This window comes from Apteryx mantelli, chromosome 5, assembly GCF_036417845.1.
Source record: "Apteryx mantelli isolate bAptMan1 chromosome 5, bAptMan1.hap1, whole genome shotgun sequence".
Lineage (NCBI taxonomy): Eukaryota > Metazoa > Chordata > Aves > Apterygiformes > Apterygidae > Apteryx > Apteryx mantelli.
In genome coordinates this window covers 7,461,886-7,484,351 of record NC_089982.1, presented here as the reverse complement: position 1 = coordinate 7,484,351, position 22,466 = coordinate 7,461,886, and the positions used below count along the sequence as shown (strand labels likewise).

The 22,466-nt window shown below is 42.2% G+C and overlaps 1 protein-coding gene across 3 annotated transcripts in view; it reads left to right on the top strand.

Moving 5' to 3' along the window:
• AFF1 (ALF transcription elongation factor 1) overlaps positions 1-22,466 on the top strand; it is a 107,614-nt gene that overhangs the window by 28,397 nt on the left and 56,751 nt on the right. For all 3 annotated transcript variants that reach the window (XM_067297413.1, XM_067297412.1, XM_067297414.1), the window contains exons 2-3: positions 4,214-4,334; positions 4,889-5,800. In XM_067297413.1, coding sequence (XP_067153514.1) covers positions 4,214-4,334; positions 4,889-5,800 — 1,033 coding nt within the window. The remainder of the gene's footprint in view (positions 1-4,213; positions 4,335-4,888; positions 5,801-22,466) is intronic.

Genomic DNA, 22,466 nt, shown 5'->3' with positions numbered 1-22,466 from the left:
CCAGACTGCTGTCTTTGCTGCATCCGCTCCGGGAAATTCTTGCTCATGTGTGTATATATGCGCATTCTGTTTTTTCTTCATAGACTTGATGTTATTGGTAAAAGAGATGGTGAGGAGGATGAAATTACTCCTGTGGTACAAGTGATAACATAATATGAATGCTTGGGTTTACAATTTCCATTTGGATTTACAGTTACCACTTGCCATTTATAAACCCTTTTATTACCATTTATAAATTAAATAAACTTTTTACATAAGAGGTATTTTTGAAGGCTACAAAATTTTTGCCTTATAAAACGGTGCATAGTGTACAAATAAGGATTTTCTTTCATTTTGCAGGAGGTTCACTCCTACGCGTCCAAGCTCAGGCCTGTTTTACATGACTGAAAGATGCTCGCTTGTTGCCCAACACAAAATCTGTTGAAACAGATAAGAATATTTTCATCTATTCCAGTGAGCTTTGGCTCACACTGCTACTCTTCCAAGTTAAAAAAAAACAAAACCTGAACGCAGCAAGAGACCTCCTCTCTTTATCAGAATTTCCACTTGTTTGCTTCGCAGCAGAGCCCAACTCTGAAGTGATTCATAACCTCAGGGCTCTTCAAATCATTGAAATACACGCGTCGTTATTCAGATATTTGTGGATTATCACTAATGGTTTTCCATCTTGGTTTACTTTTGACGGTGGCGTGTTGGTGCATGTTTTCCAAGAAAAACAGTAATCTAACCAGTTTACAGCCTCCTACCTTTCTTACCCAGCAACCATAGAAAAAAATGTTGAAACCAAGTTAGGTTCTGTATAGATTCACTGTAAAAAGGGAGAACACTGGTGAAAATGCGGACCCCACACCCCAAGTGAGCCATTTGGCATATAGAAACGATACTCGGGATGTTAACTGGACCCCTCCAAAGTAGTGCATGCTTTTTTGTTTGTTTTAATGTGTGTGTGTGTTTTGGGTTTTTTTTTTTGTTAAGGAAGTTGATCTATATTAGCTGCCTGATAATAAAGCTAATGTGAAGAAGCTGCATAGGGGATCAGATTTTATATTACTGTTAAAAGCTAAACAAGCAGGAAGTAGTGAAGTCATTACAGGATATGATGTGTTCAGTGCCTGTTTGTGATGTTGGGCTCCAACAGCATGCGGAGGCTGTTATTCTGAAAGTCCTCAGTGCTTTACAGGGATGGCCACGACTACAGTAATGAACCTTAAAAGATCTTAAGTCTCCAGGTACTATTAGATGTGCCTTAATACATAATAATGCAGATTACAAAGCGATGTGGTATGCTGTAGTAGTGACATTAGAGTTTTTAAAAGGTAACTGAGGTTGTTACGATGGTTGGGAATGGGTCTGCTCTGGGAAGAGAAGTTACTCTCCTAGTCTTGATAGCGTTCTCCAAGACTTCTGTTGGACCTCATGGCTTTTATGTCTTTCTCTGTCTTCTCCAAAACAGACAAACAATTGCTTATCTGGGAAGATGAAACGATTTAACAGATGGACTGGCTGCTGCTTTTGTTCCTTCATATTGTTTAGATGAATATTTTAAACTGCTTGCATTTCCTAAGATCTTAAGCTTCAGCATAGAGCTATGCCAGCTCAGCAGCTTGTCTCAGAGAGACCTCGATCTGAAGTGTGCTGTAACAATCTGCGATCTGCATTAACAAAATTTATTCTGGGGAAAGCTAGCACAATCTCTGCGTGTGCTGTACTCTAGCCAACACTGTGAGTAATTTAATAAGTACTAGGGGGAAAACAAACAAAAGCAAGTACGTGTACTGAGCTGATGCTTAAGGAAAGTGTGAAGCAACTTTTTTTAGAAAACTAATTCCAGATTGAGGTGGGATTACATCCAGTATGCGTGTCTTCTGCTTTCCCTACGTGTTGTCTTTATTATGAAACAAAAGTAAATATACCGCAGGGGGGTTGAAGCTGAGCACCTGGTTGCAGTGAGAGTCTTGATTAGACCAAGCGGAGGTCAGAAGAGCTCCTTGCAGAAGAGTTATATAATTTGTTAGTGGAAGATGCTGACTGTAGGGGCAAGGAGTCTGGAAAATGATAAAAAGCCAGGATTGCCACCAAAGGCAGCAGTTTTGGTTGTCTGGCCTCCCCGTTGTGTTGGCTTGAGTGCTGGTGCAGCCATGTGGGAAAGGGACTGCGGATCGATGCGGGGCGAAGAGCTGATCCAGGTTAAATTAGCCCATCCAAAAAAAGTTTGTTCAATGGCTGCCTTCAGCATTCCTGAAATTTGGCCACATTATCACAGAGTTGTGAAAGGGAGGCTTGAGAGGTCTCCTTCAGGCCAAAGGCTGGCATTTTAGTGGTTAAAAACATCATTTTGGGTTTTTCCACACTTGTTCTTAAGGGAGTTTAGAAAAAAAAGAAAAAAGTTTATGTAAGGGATATTTACAGAATCATTTTTGCTTCCTGGAATGTTTGGAAAATGGTGTTTCATTCAGTAAAAATTTTCCAGATAACTTGAACAGAAATGTTTAAAAAATGCTGTCAACTTAAAACACATTCCTTAAAAAAAATTGCATGCACACAATTTCAAGTAATAGTTATATCCAAGATTTCTTCTATTTTTTCTTTCCTTCTATTTCCTCATAATTTCTCGTCTTCTACGATTACGATCTCCTACATCTAGCTGTACAAAACTTTCCCAACGCACACGAAGTGACCAACTAACTGCTTATAGATATGAAATTCTTTACATGCAAGATGTCATCAACTGCGCAGAGGAAACATTTCTCATATGCATTGTTTGTAACCAAATAACTGAGATGATCTACCTAATAAAGTGATGACCTGTGATCCTTTTTTTTTTTTTTTTTTTTGGTTGGTTGGCTGCATCTTTTTCAAAAGTGGGGTGCATAGTGCTTGCTGGAAACTTCCTTTGCTATGTTTGGAAACGGTTCAGCACTAATGAAGCTGGAAACTATTTTAAATGTGCATAGTCTAACCCCAGAATATGTTTTTCTTTCTTAGTGACACAAGTACATCCTTGCTGCATCCTTTGCTATCAAAGAGCATCATATTCCGAAGCTCGCATTGAGTCAGGAAGCCCTCAGCAGTAGTCAGATCTCTTGATTAACTGTTGTGACAAAGTCAGTCCTCCACCACTCCTCTAGGAATGATTAAACTGTCAGTAGATGATTGTTTGTGTGGCATCTGGGAAAATGCCAGTGGTGGGGAAGATGTGGCTCTCCCCTCCTTCCCCTCCAAACTGGGACACTGCAGAAACTGAGCGTGCTAAGAAGCCTGTAGTAACTGTCGGTATGTGACGGCCTGCACAGCAGAGGAGAATTAGGAGAGAAGAGGAATGCCTGTGCGTGCTGCTTCTTCCCAAATGTTCATAAATATTAAAGCAATGGATTCCCTCATTTTGCAGTAGTATTTCACAGGGGAGCCTTACTTTACAGGATCTGTTTTTTCATTGAGTCTTCCTGCTGTGCGTGTGACACAGCTTTATTGCTAATTTGGCATACAGCTGATGGAGTTGAGGGGGTGTGTATGTGTTTCAGGAGGAACAGAGGGATTCTGGCTGGTGTTTTCCAGATTCCAGAGGCCTTCTCTTTAAATACGTTTACGTGATTGCTTTAAATGCAACTACATGGTTTCCTAAGTAAGCAGCTTTCAGAATTTCCATTTCAATTTTTCGGTTTTCGAGCTTGTTTCTAAAGTTGAGAGAGCATCATATGCAAGGCTGCAGCCTCTGAAAGTAGCTTTAAAATATTGGGTGGGGGTATTGTGTTTTTTGGTTCCCCCCCCCCCTTTGTTCTTTTCATTCCCTTGTGAAGTGTTGGGGTAGAAATGAGGATAAGAATGAGGACGGTAGTTTTCACATCAGTCATGGCAATTGGATTTGACAGCTCACGTACTTATTAACTGTGCTGACTTCTTCCTAACTTGTGTTTTGCCATTAAATGGATGGATAGTTTCCCCTTTCCCACTCTTCTTGATATGTGGCGTCAGGAGTAAAATTCACGTGGAAGGAGTGCATGTGAAGGTGTCTGCTGTACGTTACATTATTACGCAGCATGGCAAACACTTGACATGACTCATTTGTCAGCTATAACCAGCTGGGGGGTTACAAAATGACTAACTTGCTTGACATGCGCTGTTGTCTGAAAAAGCAGTTTCTGCACAATGTAGATATTTGTTTATAGTGCTTGTGTGAAATAATAACCATCCTTTCGTTATCTCTTTCTTAAAGCTTGTACAATGAGGATAGAAACTTGCTCCGTATTCGAGAGAGAGAGAGACGGAATCAGGAGGCTCTGCAGGAGAGAGACACGTTCCCTGAAAATGCCCCCCTCTTTGCAGAACCTTACAAGGTAATGGTAGAGGGCCTTGTGGTCAAGAGAGAGGAGAAAAAAAAGCTGGGTGGAAGAACTGTGGCACCTGTGTACAGTATAATAGCATTCAGCGCAACGCACAGAAATACAGCATCATCCCATCTGCTTAAGTTTAAATAATCAGAGTATGTGTGTAAAGCTCTGTAGATTGTGCAAGCACAGTACTGACTTTGGGTTAGGCAGATTCATTTGGGGGCCTCCTGTATTCTGGGAGATTGCGGGAGAGTGCTCATGACCAGCTTGGCTACCTGTCTGTCTGTAGCTACAGTTGAAGCAAAGTGGTCTGTTGTTAGTGACCGTGCAGACTGCAGGCATAACTGCAACCTTTGCTCAGAATTAACACTGACAAGAGCAGTTGCTTTTGCTTTGGAGAGACTGCCTGCAGGAGCAAGATGAGCTTGCATAACTTTGTTCATTGTGGTGAAGCATGATTTATTAAAATGAGATCCTGAAGGGCCTCTCTTCTTGAGCTGGATCTCTGCTTGTCTTTCACATGCTTTTTTAACATCCCCATCTCTGTTCTTCTGTTTCAGACTAATAAAGAGGATGAGTTGTCAAGCCGTATTCAGAACATGCTGGGCAATTATGAGGAGGTCAAGGAGCTCATCAGCACCACATCCCATCAGAATCTCATAGGGATACCAACAAGTGTTGTTTCTCTGATCCCACAAGGAAAGCCTGATCGCCCATTCTTCCTTGAAAAGACCAGCCATACGTTACCATCTTCATTCCAGCACGCAACCCGCCATCAGCCCATGGGACCTCCAGTTGTAGCTCCTCCCCCTCCAAGCAACTCCATTCACTACCAAAAGACACAATCAAGGACACAACCAGCTTCAGGTTTGCACACCAAAACTCACAGCTTATCCAGTAGTCGAAGCCAAGGTCAAGAACACAATCGTGGTGGCCAGGAAAGTCGCACAGGTTCTCACCACAAGAGAAATGACAGGCGTGTTGTTGGTGAAGGTCGTACTGATGAACTGCAGGCCTCCCTTTTGGAGCTTTCTCCGTTGTTGTCATCTTTGTCTTCTTCAGTGGCACCCCTGTCACCTCTACATTCCAGCCAGCATATCAATTCCAGGCCACAGAACAGCAACAAAAGTCATGGGCCGGCCTACAGTCAAACTAAATCACCTCAGGACCTAGTGGCAGGGTCACAGGAGAATGAAAGTCGGGACAATTCAGCCGTTAACTTGACTGGTACCACTCAGCCTTCCTCTCAGACCTTTCCCCCATCTTTGCCATCAAAAACCAGTGCAATGCAGCAGAAACCTACTGCCTATGTCAGACCAATGGATGGCCAAGATCAAGCACCAATTGAATCACCGGAGCTCAAACCTCTTGCGGAGGAATACCATGGAGAACCCTATGAAAAAATCTCAGATTTGAAGGCGAATGCCAAGGCCAAATTATCCAAACTGAAAATCCCTTCTGAGCCCATTGAGGTGAGTGAAAGTGTTGGGGGGCTTGTCACCAGCAGTCGAAGTTCAGCTGTAGGAGAATAGATTTTTGGAAGACGGAGGCTACCAGAAGCACTGATGGTTGTTGACACCTTATTACCTTGTGCAGAAGCTGCATTTTGAGGTTGGCTTTTGCTGACCTGGGTGAGATCTGTTTGCATCATGAAAATGCAACGCTCCTCATGATTCTGTGGATTTTTCAGTGATGCTGCAGCAGGTTTTTATGGTTAGGGAGATTGCCTCTATTGCTGTCATTTTTTCCTGTGCAATACTGTTGAGAAGGTGAAGGAGGAGATGCAGTATGCTGAGAAGGTCAAGTGATGATGCATCTGGAGTTAGTACATTGAGAGTGTCAGTATTCAGTCTGAGAGCTGGTGGGTAGGGAGGTCCACAGTCCTAACGGTGTATCGGGATAGGTGACTGGTGAGTTCTGTGATCACCTTGTTGGGTGAATTTTTGGGGACTCTGATAAGTGAGTGCGAACACCACAGAAGTCACTTAAGTCAGTTTAGAAAATCTCACTGTAGAGTATTAGGAAAGTATTCATGTGAACAAGAAACATCCTGAAGATTTCTACCAGATGATTTTAGCCTAGCTTCCTAGGGAAACACGCAACCATTCTGTCTACCCTTTCATCACATACCTTTTGAGTAAATTGTTGCAATTGAAGTGAATTTAACACAAAAGTGGAGTTCTTAATTAAGATACTAAAAGTTTTGTAAAATTTTGCATCTGAGTAACAGAAATACCGTTTTCTTTGTCCCAACTAAGAGAAAAATGAACAGAACTCTACTGTAGTTTATTTGTTCTTAATTGGCACAAACCAGTCTGGCCAGTCAGCGCAAGCATATCTTCATTCTAGCTGTAACACTTGACTTTTTCTGCCAAGGAAATGAAAGAGAGAGGGATGTCTTAAAAGACATGGAATGGAAAGCTGCAGTTGTTGCAGTGAAAAGATGGCAGTTGGGCCAGCGACCAAAATCTGTTGCATGTGAATCTCTTGTTATTTCTACTCTTGCTAGAGCAACCTGTTCCTAATATTTGTTGTTATTTTCTTGAGAAGCAAACACTTGGTTTTTCATCTGTCCTGTCTTTTAAAATGAGTAACTTTCTGGGGCATAGAAAACCTGCAATTAGACTTCAATTTTCAGGTGCTCTTTTGTCATTCGCTCTGCCCTTTTGTTCGTTTTCATGGATTGCACTTTTCCAGAGGGAGAAGTTTCAGTTGGTTGCAGCAGGTTGAATGTAGAATACACAGATAAAAAGACGCAATTCAGAACATAACACTGCTGCTCTTGTGCTACTTGCCTGGTCCTCTTGCCACAGGGAAGAAAACTTGAGAATGCAGGTAGAGATTTTCTGTAGTTTTCCGTACGACTTGAGGTGTTTAGAGATCATATGCAATGTGTGGTAGAGATTTGCATGGTTGAGCAGAATTGGATTAGTCCATTCTGGCTTTCACTTCAGAGAAAGAGAAAAGAGCAGCTACCTGAGCAGTTTAGAAGGCTTTTCTGAAGCTCTCGGAAGGCATATCACACCTACATTTGGACCCTGCTGTGAAGTCATCAGGGTGCATCGTTTATGAAAGTATTAGGAAACTCGAAGGGAAGGGATGGCCATAATTATAATTGTTTCTTAATCGGAGGATGCTTCTCCCTTCCTTTATAACTGTTGTGGTATGGCAAGATTCCTTGTTCTATTCCATCTGTTTTTGCTGACTACAAGCCTGCTCATCCAATTTGTCATGTATTATGGAGACAGAAGTCTTGGATTTCTCAGATGCGTTGCAGATAAAGATGCTTGAAGCTCTCACTGACAAAGCAGTTTTAGAGCAGGAGGCGTGTGGTTGCACGTGTGTTTTCTTCAACGAATACTCTTTTTCGTTATGTCTTTATAAAACCCATTGTATCGGCTTTGCTGAGAGGAACTGCACGTTGATGCTGTCTGCCTTGCAGCTCTGTCTCGCGCGCGCTCTTGGTTGCCAGGTAAGTCTGGGAGTTTTACCGTACTCATCCTTCAGCTCCAAGAGTATTCCAGTGCCCTATGGATGTAGGATCCCACAGCACTGACTTAAGGCAGTATGGCAAGGAGAGCTACAGAGATACTTTCCAAATTGTATTTTGCCTTTGTAATAAAAAGGGAGAGGATGGGTGTTGTCTGGTTTGCATGGAAAAGGGTGTTGTAGGATGTTTTGATCAGCTGCAAATAACTTAAGGCAATTTCTAGTGAAAAATGGCAGGAAACTGGAAAAATTACTTTGAGAAGTTGTGAAAATACTTTCATGCTGGGAGACTGTATTTGCTTCAAAGTAGATTTGTCATTGCACATTGTACCTTAAAATAGGAAGTGCAGTGTAGGCTGGATTCCATTATTTGCTTGACCAGATATTTTACTCCTGGGGGAGAAGTAAAGCAATACAGGATCTCAGCTTCTTCGTTACCCATTTTAAAAGCTAAAGGGGTTTTCTGGTTTTAAAACTAGCTTTTTAATGCCTGCTTTTTTGTTGTTGTTTATTTATTTATTTATCTTTGAAATCGCTTACTTCTCAGAAATGAGACTTCTCTATTCTCTTTCAACTCTGGTCCCATTTCTATTTTCATCTTTCACATCCCCTTGCTTTTCCTGTCATCTCGTGTGTGTGTTAATCTGAAGTAAGATAGGGCAGCATTGGCTGTGCTGCTCTATAGTGAGCGGAACTTCTTTCTGCTCACTTTTCATTGAGCACATGACTCTGAATCCAAATGTTCACAAACATACTATAGCTGCCAGAGCACAAGTAGCATTATGCACGCTCAGTGGGAATGCTGTTGGATCTGTGGCAGAGTAAGAACAAAATGAGAAAGGAATTGAAGCTAGTGCAGGAAGTGGTTCTGTACGAGCCAAAACTCTAGTTTTAACTTTGTTTACTCCATTAAAAAGCTGATAGATGAAACCTGTTGTGAATATGCTGAAGGGCCTTCATTTGATGTAGGTGTCTTCAGATTCTTGACCTACTGTGCATGGGCATTTTGGATAATGGCTCTAAGTTCTAGTAAAAAAAAAACCACCACATGATTTCTAGATTACATTATCTGCTCAGTTCAGCCCTGTCATTGTCATACTGGTTTATTTCTATTTGATTTTGATAATTAACAATGTGGTCTTTCACTGCTTAAGCCTGGAGACTGGAGAAGAAGGAACAGTCTGATTGCCCACCTGGATGTATTCTCCATGTACTGAATGTGCAGTATGTGATTGGAGGACAGGTTTGCTTTTAGGAAAAATACAGTGGTGTATGTTGCATGCAGGTGAAAGATTTCCCCAAAGAAAGGATCTTGGGAACCTCTTCCTTTGGGAAGAGGTTAGCCATCACATTTGGTTTAGGTGAACTGGAGCTGCAGGAAGGTTCCTGCCTTCCCGTGGCTGTGGCAATAAATGGGTATAGCCTAGCAGAAACTCTCTGCTCTTCTTTCCTCTTCCTCCCAGCAACTTGGAGCATGGTTTATGATTTTTAGTTATGCTATTCGACCCCAATTACACTAAACAGCCACATGCCAAATCCAGTTTTTCCCGTGGTCTTCCTTGACATCATTTAGGAAAGTGCTTTCTTCTACCACATGTTTTTTGGCTAATTGAATTTCTAAGGCTTGTGTCACCTGCAGCTGTGAATTCATTATTGACAGCTTCTGTTCATGGCAACACTGACAAGTTAAGCCTTCCAGTCTGAACAGACAAGCAGATTCACTGTAGAGTGAATTAATCCACAGTGGATAACTGTGCAGTGACTCACTTTGCATTCACATACAGAAACCAAACAGCTCTTTCCTTTCTTCCCCCAATAAAAATCTTCCCTTTCAAAATTCCTCCCCTTCTCTTTAAGGCATCTTTCCAAATTTGTTGCGAGAAGACATTAAAAATACAGCATATGTAGTTAGATGTATTTATCCTCTTAATGTGCCATGTTTTACCTTTTCCCCCAGCCCTTAAACAAAGATGCTTTTAAAGCTGTTCTTTCTTTTCATTTCTTTAGGAGAGCCACAGCACCAACAGTGACCCTCCTATTACCTCCATTTACAAAATAAGTCTGTGATGCCTTAAAGGGAATTGACTTTACGGCAGGGCCAAGAAGCAGTGAGGCAGGTTTGAGAGAGAGTGCTTGTAAATCCTAAAGCATTATTAGAGTCATGGCATCTAAAAATATATAGCTCTTGATGCTCAGTGGAGATTTGGCTTTCTCTACATTTCAGAGTTTCATAAATGTTAGGAAGTAGTTCCTTTTATCTCTTGTAATGAGATATCATTGAACTGTCCTCTTTCACCTACAAGTCGGGAAGCAAACACTGATTTCCAAAAAAAGATTTTCCCCAAAACAGGCAAGTAAAGTCTTTCTGGTAATACTTTATTATGCTTGAAGCACAGGATCCACACAAAAATCTCTGCATTCAAAGTGGGATTGATGTCTTCAAGCTTTGTTCGCCTCAGTAAACCTCTTTGAAGGCCACTGGTTAAAACATGATCATTGCACAGTATATAGTAACAACTAAATACCTAGAAAGGAGTTTGGGTGACAGAAATAGATTTAAAAGTCTATTCTGCGTAAGTAATTTTTCACTGACTTCTCTCAGTGCTTAATGAGTCTTTTACTGGCAGAAGTGACCAGACAGTTGAACCTGGTAAACTAGGAAAAAAATTATTGTTTTAATTCTGGGTTCTTTAAGAAAGAAAATCTTTAAAAATATATTTAACACTGCCATTTGGTCTTACTTAATGAACACGGACTATTTAGCGTTAGGTTACTATCCTCTTCATCCCACCAATCCTGTATTTATTTATCATTTATTATGTAGAAGGGAGATTGATTCCCCCCCCTTTTCTTTTTATTTTATGGTTTCTTTATTTTGCTTTGCACCAAGGGAAAAGTAACAAGGTGTTACTTCTGTGTCTCCTGTGCTGCCCTCTCCATGGTCAGAAGCACTTTACGTGATTTAAAAGGGTTTCCTTGCTTCACCAAAAGCATTGTGTGAATTTCTCCTTTTGTTGGTTTGTGATTGCAAAACAAGCAAATGAAACATTAAATACAATTGTTACTACTAGATTTTTGATGTTTGCTTTTGGCCCCAGGAACAAAGCTGCAGTTTTCGTTACGCTCTGGAAGAGCTGGAAGTAAGGGCAGAAGGGGCATGAAGCAGGTGTTTTGGTTTAAAAGCCGAAAGGACATCTTGTATCTTTACTTCGCTTTAACCAAAGGCTGGTATTCAAAGTTCATGTGGCAGGTTCCAGAAGTCATAAATTAGATGTACTTTTGTTCATCTTATTCTTTGTAAAGCTTGAAGAAGGTACACTCAAGTCCCTTGTTCAACCACTGGTTTTCAGCTGCAAGACATTTTTCTGCTATCAAATTTGAGATTCATGCTCCTTGGTTCAAGATCTGGGCTTGGCTTTTAGGCAAAATACCAAATTTTAGGAGCTTCATTTTTTAAAGAAGTAGGAAGTTGTAGTGCTGCATTCAGCTGTCAAGTCACCAGCAATGGGTGGCTTGTGCTCCTGCTGTTGGAGGGTTGGGCTTCCTCTTCGAATGGCCGTATCTGCCTGCGGCAAGAAAGGAGAGGGGGGAATGCGATTAAGCAGCATTTCTCAAGAGAGGGTGCCGAGTCCTCACCGGTCCTCCTGTCAGGTTTGGGCTCCTGCCTGATTTGAACCAAAGAACTGGCTTGGCTCTGTAGCCTGTCTCTGAGCACCATCACAGAGCAGTCGTCCAAATTTGGTTGCTAAACCCATTGCTCTAAAAAGCAATGGGAGATTGAGAAGAGTTGTTAGATGGGGGATTTGTGGATTCTGCACAGAGCAGTAATAGGAAAGATAGGTCAGTCAAGAATTTTCCTAAACTGCGTAACATCTTTCGAGGAGATTACTTGGAATTGGCACAACTCAAAAAAGGATAAAACCATAATGCTAAGAGTTGTGTGCTGGATATTTTTCTTCCTTTGAAGGGTTTTTTGGCTCCTGCAGGAGCATCTCATCTTCTGCTTTGAAGATTTAACCATTGCCATCATGACTTAAACCTCAATTGCCAAGCCAGTGATGAAGGTGAAGTCTTCTGCCAGAGCTGCTTGACAAAGTTAAATTTTGGCAGGAGGACCCAGTTCAGGGTCCAGCGTGAACTGCTTGATCTTGAACAGTGTTCTGGTTTTGAAACTAAGTTTCAAACTGCACACTGCAAAATGTATGTACTATATCCAGTTATATTTATTCCTGAACAGCAAAGATTCTGATTTTATTTGGGTGACAAATTTTAATTCTTCTTTAAAACTGGTCTATGAGAAATGGGAACAATTGTTTCTATCTTTTTTTTTTTTTTTTTAACTTACGAAGCTTTCTGTACAAATCTTTTAAAAGCAGAGGAAGCCTGTAGTTTTGCAAACAAAGAGTAGTTGCTTTTATAAGTACTCATGGAAAGCAAAAATGCAGTGAAGGGAGCAGATGTAGAAAAATACAAAAAAACCTACTTTGGAAATGAGAAGAGCATTACTTGACTGTCAGCTGCGGGCCGCAGTTGCGTTAGCATTAGCGTTTTGTAAAGCAGCTGGTTTAGGATAGGAAGCTTCCTGGAGAGGAGTTGAATTACCAGGTACTGAGGTTGAGGGCATCAGAGAGAGGTTTTCTGTTTCTTATAAGTGGAAGTGGTTCTGTTTTCAGAACTTGTGTGGATAGTAACAGTTTGTGGTAATTGCCTAACACTCCTGCTAGCAGTCCGTACGGAAACAAGAAAGCTTTCTGTAAACCTCAGCTCATTTTACGCTATTGTTCATGTGCACCTCAGGTGGTGATAACTAGTGTGCAAAACTGTTGTCTGAATAGGAGGACTACCTACTAATGTCATGGCATCTCAAGGGGGAAACTATTTGTGAGAAAGAAGTAGCAGTTGAAACTGCGAGTTGGGTTTCCTGCTTGTGGGCACACATCACCATGAATGAAATTCGAGGAAGTGGTAATTAGCACAGCTTGTAGCAGAAACACATTACAATTTCTAATGAGAGGCGTTTCAGACCGCTAACAGAATGATTATTAGTGCCCAATATGACTAATAAAAAAAAAAAAGGCATTGGCCCGAGGAAGGCTAAGAGCAGATGACAGCCAAACCTTCCAGCCCAGCGAGGCAACTTCAGAGCGAGCGCTGTGGCAGGGAGAGGTGGCAGGCGACCTGCATGTTAATGAGCTCGAAACAAAACACAGCCGCTGACAGCTTATCGCTGCCCCCCTCAAAAGTAAAGCCAGCCATTTATCTTGGAGGAGGAGGTGACAGTGGTGGCCTCAACTGTTCTTCTGCCTGGGCTCTTGACTCCATCGTTCTGCAGTTTTAAGGCCGTTGATTGCAAAAGGTAGAAAGAGCTTCGTTTCACTTTAAGTGTAATTCTTGGAAGCAAAAAATTCACACCCTTTAGCAAAACCACATTGCACTCAATTTTAGAAAGCCTACTGGCAGACTTTTTTTCTTTTTAACCCAGGAGGGGTTTGTTATCTTGAAAAGCTGAGGGGTAGCTTTGTTTCTGATCTGAAATGTGTTTAAATGTAAGTATGTCTCAAGTTTTTTGGTTTTTTTTTTAATAATTTATGGTTTATTTAAGAATTCCTTCAGAATTGGAAGGAGAAGACTTTTCTGCCTTGGACACGGCTAGCTTCATCAGTCCGCTGGAATCCAAACTGCTTTGGTTGGGGCATTTTTCAAAAATCTTCATGGAAAACTTCATGCCTCAGTGGAGTCTCAACGTTGTAGTATCTTACCCTGTGTAAAACTAAAATGAAACAGGTAAAAAAAAAAGAAAAAAAAAAAAGAAAAGGATAAACATGCTCCTTGGAAAGTGTGAATCAGAATTCCTTCACCCCTTTCCCCCTTCTTCTCCCCAGGCACCACATTTAATTTGCGTTAGTATTTTCTTTAATTCTTTTCTCTCTCCTACACCCCTTTCCTCCTTGACCAGACATGATGGGGCAGTTGAAGGTACCTAGTGTGTGGACAGGAGGGCCCTGGATAGGGTGCGGGAAGGGGCAGCTCACGAGTCTGCGATGCCCTCGCATGCCAGCCAAGCTTCTTGTCCCGTGGAGCAGAAAGCACTACTCCCCCAAAGTTATTTTGCCATTGATCAAAGTATATGTCAGCTTTTCACAACATAGTATTAGCTAGCCATGCCTCAACGCCTCCATTATAAGCATCTAATAACAACCAGGATGGAATCTGTGTCATTAGGTTTTATAATGTGGCATAAAACCTTTAAATCTGGAAGGGAACTCGTTATTACATGTATATATGCTTGTCATGCCTTAACAGAGGCTTATTTTTAAGGCCAAACTTGGCATGATACAAAGTTATTCAATCTAGTTTTGCTAGGAAAAAACTGAGGTTGGATTCTGCTAGTATTTTATTACTAGGCACAGTGGTTAGCACTGCTTGCAATGCTTGCAAGTTATTAGGGATATTCACCAGCATCTTTGTAAGATGATGGATTTTATTTCTTTCTAGGAGGATTTTTTTAATACTTTTTTTTAAATCATTTTACCAAAACACTTAACAGTTTCTTCACATCTATTTTTGTAATGATATTTTAATACTCACACTTGCTATAATAGCGCTTAGTCCTGTTAACTTCATTCTATTTTTCTGATTCATCATGTAAAAATACTCAGCTAAACTGAGCTAAATCATTCCCAGAAAACATCCCTAATAACTTGCACATGAACGCCCAAAGCAACGTGGTCCAAGGCCTTTCTTATAATCCTTTGGTATTATGAGTAAGTGTGAGCTAAAATAAATTAAGTAAATTAAATAAATTACCATCAGATAAAGGTTAGCTGTAGGATTCTCTGCTTTTCGTTATAACACCAAGTGCACAAAGAGGTACCTTTTAGCGAGTCGTCTTCCTGTCCCTTTTTGGCTCTCAGAGATGAGAGCACTTGGTACTTTTTATGCTCTCACATTAATTTTATTTTTTTTCCCCCTCATTTGGTCAAGCTTTACTGACTACATTGCAGCCATGTCTAGAGGCATTGATTCTGCTCAGTGTGGCCCGGGGTGCTTCAGAAACACAAATAATTTGGGGGGTTGCTAGAGGGCAAGCCGTTACAGGGTCAGGATTGCATGTGGGCAGGAGCTATGCATTTTTAAATACATAAACAAAGTTTGGACTCTCTTGTTTTCTCTTACCTGACGCGTGTGTGGTATCTTATGAGGAATAGAAGCCAATCCCAGTGGGCACGGGAGAATTACAAGGCTTTTTTTTTCTTTTAAATCAAGCCAAAGCATGCAGATGTAATTATGTAAACAGAAAAAGCTACTTGTTGTATTTGATTTAATAGGTGATTCCCACTGGATGAGAGAGGCTTTTTTTCCCTTGTGTGCCTTTCCTGTGGAAGAAGCCACACGTTTTTATCCGGGCTGGAAATAAAATAGTAATAAAATGCCAAAGCAGCTCTGACAGCTCTGACAAAACGTCTTCGGCCAACCTGTCTGTAGGCTTTCAAACTCTCCGCACGTTTTTTTTTTTTTGCGCGAGGCGCAACCGCCGAAGGGACAGATGTTGCCAATTGCGAACGTACAGGGGCAAGGCAAATATTGCTAAGCAACCGTGTACTTGAGAGAGCGTTTTTAGGAGAGGAGCCAAGGGAGTTATGCCTGGGAGCGCTCGCAGCTTCTCGTGGCGCGGCGCGAGGGAAGAGATTAAAAGTTCTTTCCTGCCGGGGCGGCCAGGGGCGGCCGCCAGCACAAAAGACGCTAACCTGGTGACACCGATGAGGGCCGGCGAGGGGATGTATGAAAACAGGAAACCGCTCTTGCCATGTAGGAAGGCGGCAAGACATGTTCACAGAGGTAAGCGCCCCACACCACCGTGAGCCGGCAGTCGGCCGCCTCTGGCGGAGCGGTTTCAGGTGTTGACGGGAGCGGGAGGAGGCGTGCAGGGAGGCCTCGCCTGACGCCTGCCCGCTCGCTCCCCTGGCTGGGAGGAGGTCGCTGAAGGACCCGGCCGGTGGGCAGCGGGGGGGTGTTTTCAGTGGTCTTGTAATTGCAGGCTGCCTCGCTTAAGTTAACTCCTGTAGTTATCCAAGGACAAAAGAGCCAGTAAACAAGACAAGTCTTAAAATGTCCGTGTGCGGTGGTGCCCCTCCCCACCCAAGCAGCCCTTAATGGGCGAAGGGCGGCTTGCCGGGTCACTCCTTCCCTCCCAGTGCCCCCAGTTCCCTGGCAGGTGCTGCCGCCCGGATTAAACCGGCCTATTTCCAGCCTCCCCATTATTCTGGGACTCTACGTGTGGTAGCTTGTTCAAGAGATGTATTTTCAGGGAAAAAAATCGACAGGGATTCCTCTTCCTACCTTGAGCATTGCATGGCTGTTCTCCTTTCCTAACGCTCTTCTGAGTACTTTGGGCTTTGGCTCTTTGACTGCTCTGTTTCTTTGTATTGTGCAGGTGAAGGGAGGTAGTTAACAAGCTTCATGTTTCATTTCTTTCTTCCTGGGGTTTTCACTGGGTGCCGGTTAACCACAGTTTAAATGGCATTTTGCAGCTTCAGGATGCTCCGCGCTTCTGTGTCAACACAGTGATGCCTGTTATAACTAGTCTGGCCATAATGGCTTTTGCTTCTTGTAATCTGTTGTGATTGCAGTGCTGTTGCCACATATAAGTACTGTAGCAATAAGCTAAATACATAATGTATTTGTTAGTTTTCTGGGGTTTGGTGAGCATGTTCTAGGAATTAAGGGGAGAAGAGAGAAAACAAGTTTTCCTGCTGTTTTGATGATGAGTAACTTCAGCAGGCAGCTCGTATAATCCCGTATCACAGAACTGCGTTATCTTGTAGGGTTTAAGATGGTGGGAGGGCGCTGAGAAAGATCCTGTGTAACCATGGCCCTTCGGGCAGGGGGGCAGCGGTATTTACTACAGCGCAGCTAGTTTGTTTTATCGTAAGGGATACCTGGGGCTTGGCAAGGAAGGGTCCGAGTGGCAAGGCGGCTCTCCGCGAGCCACACTGCGTGCTTTGCCAGCTGCATTGTGGGAGCTCGCCCGCAGCAGGGGCTTAAGCTAAGCCGCTGAACCCGAGCCTTAATTTCTACATCCGTGGCTGACATGCTGCACCGCTTCTCATGCTTGGCTGTACCAATACGTTCATTTTTGGAATGACATTCGGAAAGCCCTGCCGTGACATTCAGCTTAATCCGTTTCCTATCCATTATGCCTCTTGGTTTGTTTGGTTGTGTAGTTATTCTGTGCTTCTAAGTTTCAGGTGTTAGGTTTCACTTTCACTGATGTCTAATGATGTTGCTGTGTGAGTCGTCTTTAATATCCTCCCTCCCAAGCTTTAGCTGCCAGTTTTTATTATAATGATGACGAATATTTCTTATTTTGACAATAAAATTAGTGTTTAATTGTTTTTAGTGGTAGGATATTGTAACAGTCTGTTGGAAAAGGTGTTAGCCCTACCTTTTCGATCTTCTCTTTTCCCATGTGCTGACTTCTCTTTCTAAATTGCATTAGCAGTGTTTCACTTCCTTGTGAAACTGGTAAAATCCTTCATCAGCTCCATTAGATATTGAGGTGCTCTTTTTGCACGCAGTCAGGTGTAGCAAATCCTATGAGACGCGATCTTGGCAGCACATCCTGGCACGGAGCGTGGTGTTTGGCAGACACTCGGCTCGGCGCGGGAGGCACCAGCGAGTTTCCCAGCCCGTAAACTGCTCATAGAGGCTGGGAAGAGAGTGTGCGGGCAGCCCAGCCTCTTCGAATGTGCCCCCTCCCAGCCTCCCAGCTATCTTGATCTAATAAAATAACCTGCTCTCCCCGAGCCTTGTTTCTCACAGCCGCTATAGACAAGCAGTTTGGCCTTTCTGCCTGTCCTCAAGATGGAACTTTTCCTGAATCGGAGGAGGAGGGAGCAGCTGTGGGGTTTGCATTGCCTCCTAAGGAAAGCTGGAGCAATAGCTCTGGACTTGTGCACTCGTTTTTAACCCATTTGTCAGCTGCGATGTTAGTAAATAATGAAGCTTCACCTAATCATGGTGGCCCTCACCATCCCTAATAGCAATTCCAGGTTAGGTGGCTTATCCAGATGTGCACTTTCAAGATAAATGGTACCTGTCACTGGTGCGGTTCGCGACAATCAGTTACCAGGGCTTGAAGTTAGAAATACGGTTCTTGCTCACACTTCCTATTTTCCTTTACTTAAAACAGGCCTCCAAGTGTGATGTAGTAACTTAGTTGTTTCAGCTGTCGCATAGGCCAGCACAGAAACGGTGGGGTGATGGTAGTGTCAGCTAATGCAGACTGAGACCAGATGCTTGATGTGCCAGAAATTGTATAACCACATAAGAAAAGAAAGTCCATGAGAAGTTAGCCATTCACATAGGTAAGACAAAAATTATGGAAAATCAATCTGACCATTCTTAAAGATGATCAATAAAGGCATGAAGAAATTGCCTGAGATCAGACAGGGATTGAACCGGAGCTAATGATTGCTTGCACATTTCCTGAATCTCAGGTTAGGATCTGAACCACAAAATCAAATGTACAGTCCTGAAAGGAGAACTGCTATTGATGTTGTGTTCTCTTATCGTTGAAGAATATCAGCTTTCACTTTATTAAGAAATGATTATTTTGTTTTTGAGGTTGTAAAGAAGAGCTTCCATCTGATAAAGATGGATTGATTAAAAAATGTTCTCAGAAATAAATTTCTCTGGGAGAAATGCAAATTTGAGCCCTTTGTCAAAATTGAATGTTAACTCTTGAACCTGGTGATAACTCATTATTGCCAGTATTATTAAATATTTTTGTTTTCAGTCATTTTAACAGGCAGATGGACTTCTCCATTCTTGTAGGGTGGAACGACAGAAAGTAAGAGACATGAAATGGGGAATCCAGATGCCTAGATTTAGGGCAACTTTTGTCTTCTCTCAGAACTGATGGAGGGGGAGAAGTTAGGTCTGTTTTGAATTGCAAAATCTTGGGTTGCCAAAAATCAAAGCATTTCCCAAATGCTAAAGCCCTCATTGATCACTAAGTTTTCCAATGCCAACTATGATGATATAGTTGATTCACTGTTTAAAAAAAATATGTATAGCATTTAAAAACAAATGGAGGGATGCTTATAACATGAATTAATTTTAATATTTAAAGCATTTTTCATATGTGTATGTTATACACGCTTTATATAACTTGTATGTAAAATATTCAAAGGACTCGTTCTGTAGTAAAGGGTTATAGATGGTGGTGCTGCATAATTTAGGAACCCCCACTGTATTGTTTTGGTCATTTGTCCTGTAAGCAGAATTGTAACCTTTTCTAAGCAAAGTACCTGGCTTTCATTGTTTGAGCCCTATTTTTGTAATTATGTTTATGTGTACAAAGTTGTGACTGTTGCTGATGTACACAATTTTGAAGAAAATGCTACTTTTTAAATTTTTTGTTTCTGTTTAAAGTATTGCTGCATGACTTAGATTCTGTCGCAGTTAGAAATGTCTTGGCTTGCTTATTAAGCTTGATCAAGTCAGAAGGAAAATACTGTTGAATATTCAGCCTTTCTAAAGCTCTGATTATTTAAAGTTTTCAGAAGATCTGTCTTTTCCTCTTGCACTACTTGAATTTAGAACAAATAGTGAGAACTTAGCAATACTTACTTTTTTTCCTTTTCTTGAAAAGCATTAAGAAAATTAAAATTCTTCATCAGCCATCTTTATATGAGAACTTTTTCCTTTTGCGGCAGAGTCTAAATTCAAATATTTGTTTTGATGCACCATTGAATTTGATAGACAAAATTTCCCCAAAAGACAGGAATTCCTAAAGTTTAGAGAGGAAGCCCACCAAAATGCAAAAAATGTTGAGCGAGCACTTCCCCACAATTTTTAAGCTCGATGCTGTGTATATTTACAAGTACTTTCCGTTTTGCACAGAATGAGAACACAGGCATTTTGACTGCATGTTTTAAGTCTATTGTAAAATAAACAATGTGTGGAAGGATTCTTTATTAACACTGTGGTATATATATTTTTTTCAATCCATTTTGTAAAACTTGTAGTTCAAGTCCCTCACTACTTCAGGGCTAGTATTTTTTTCCATCGCACAAGAAGATGGCCTTTTTACAACATGCCTTTTGCGCCTTTTGAACAGCCGTGGTTTGGGAAGAATGTTATAGATTTTGGAAGATGGAGGGTGAGTTCCTGTAACAGGAAGCAAAGTCCAGTCAAATTTGGATCCTGCCAGCCTTCTCCTCCTTTTCGAAGGAGTACTTGGCTTGCTTTAACAGTCAGCCTGTCAGCTCATTGCTGTTCAGAGCAAAAAGATGATTGAGCTGTACATGCTGTCTTGGTCGGATGGCATCTGTTCACTCAAGGTGAAAGGGGCGGCGTTTCGGCTTGCATGTTTTCACTTGAAGCAAGTGTCGTACCAAAGGCGCTCGGCTGTCATGTAGCTTGCGCATTGTCGGTTTGGCTTTGTTTGTCCTCGAGTGGAAGTGCAGAGGGAATGTAACGTGCACTTCATCGATGCGGAGGACATGAGCACTTCCCTCGCTGCCTTGGTTTGCTGTACTGCAGAGCCGGGTCGGCTCCCTTCCTTTCCCTCTCTGCTAATACGGTATTAATGTTACCGCACTGGTTCTGGATGAGTTTCCATAACCAAAGGAAGAAGAGAAGCAGCATGGTATTTATCTTCATGTTTGCTATGGTAGCAGTAATCCCTTGGGCATGTCCAACCCTTTCCTACACGTTTCCTCAGAGTCCTCCAGCCCACAGCCCTTTGCGCTGTACGCGTAGGGAAACGCTTGTTGTCCAACTTGCACGAGGTCGTTTGGGGACTGTATCTGAAACTAAGCCGATGCAGATGCTTTTGCCTGAAAGGACGTAAAGAATGAATTGTAGCATACAAAGGAGTGGAGCCTGATCCCTTACAAGACTGCAGATTATTAGCCTGTCTCCTCGCATCCTTGATGTCTTTCAAATGAATTGATTGACTCTTGCCACCAGCTTCTGAGAAGTTTTGATATGAATATCACTGACATGTTAGCAATTATATATGAAGGAAACTATATGCAGTAAAATAGTAATATAGAAAACATGGAAATTAGTGTAGTGGGCTGGAGTCACAAGTAATTAAGTCTCCTCCAGTGCTCTGGCTGCCAGAGCTGTTTCAGAGAAATGGACACAAAAAGCTTTTTGTTAGGCAGAGGTTGGCTGATGCCTGGGTAATTCATACTGTAACCATCTCCCCTTGGTTGGGTTTTAATTATGAGGCATGCAGGCAGTATTTTGAATTAGCAAAGAAGCCACTTCTTCCCTCCAGATTAGACAGGCAAGGAAACAAAGAGCTGACTGTACCATCCACGCGGCATCGTTTTGTTTTCTGACGGCTGTAGGAGCCTGGGAGGCTGATGGCCTGCAGTCTTGCTAATATACCTGACGTAGGGATCACTTCTCGGGGCAAGCTGGGTACGTCAGCGCAGAGCCTCCTACTTCGTTTAGTTGCAGATAAAAATTGTACTTGGCAGCTCCGTGGAGCTTTGGCCTAGCTTTGAAGAATTTCCAAAGGTAGCCGTGACGGGACGGTTCCTTTGCAATGAGCTGTGCTGCTTGAATGTGCAACCTGTGGTCTTGGCACAGTCGGGCTGGGAGCTGGAGCTCAGTCCCGCTGAGGCAAAGTCAGCAAGTGAAACACCCGGTGTGAGCAGGGCGGATTTGAGCCAGGCACCGTGCGTGCTGCGTGAAGCGCGGCGGAGAGTGCTGGAAGGCACTGGCCAAGTGTTTAGTTAAGTAGTAATAATAACCTCCTGGCAGCAGGCTTCGTCAGCCTTTGACAGCGATTCTGCAGCTGAAAGTTAAAATTAAGCTACTTTAACCCTAACAGATAGTTTTGTAACAGGAACTTTAATTATATACTGAAACTGGTGACCAGGTGACTGGTGGACAAGACTTGCAATGGCTTGGAGTCCTCTGTGGCATGACTAGGTATTTTTCTAAGAGATTTATCTAATCCATCTCTGGGAAAATAGCTTTCATCTGTGTATACATGACTTAATAATAATGAGGCAGCTCTCCCCCACCCCCAAAACATAAAATATAGAAATATTCCGTTTGCATTTGGATCAACTGTACAACAATGGGGAAAGTTGCCTTTACAAGCAAAAAGGATATCCTGCTATTTTTTTCCCACAGGTTACGTTCCCTTGGTGGGAAACATTTAAGAATATTTCTTAAATTTCCGTTAAGGCTTAAAAATAGAAGCTAGGCTCTTTCTCAGTTAAGAATTTTGCTTTTATGAGGAGAGAGTTAAAACTCAGGTCCCCTCAATGCACGCATTTTATCCTTTTTTTTTCTTCCCTCTGGGATTCGTATCCTTGGACCCATTGGAGCCATTAATAAGCATCTCTGTTCAGTTCTCTCCCACTTGCCTTGTCTGTTGGCACACCACTTTCACCAGCTGATGCCTTCGTGCTCCCCTTAAAGGGTTTGCGTCTGTCCCACACCGAGCTACCATCCATCATTGGCTTGCTCTCGGGTGGTGAGCTATTTGAACCTCCAACCTCTTTCTAAATTCCTTTGTTTTCCAAATTTTTATCCGCAGTTGTGGTAAGGCAGTGAGATCTAATTAAGTATCACTACTCAAAAGAAATAAATAAAAGGTCTCAATTAAGAAAAGCA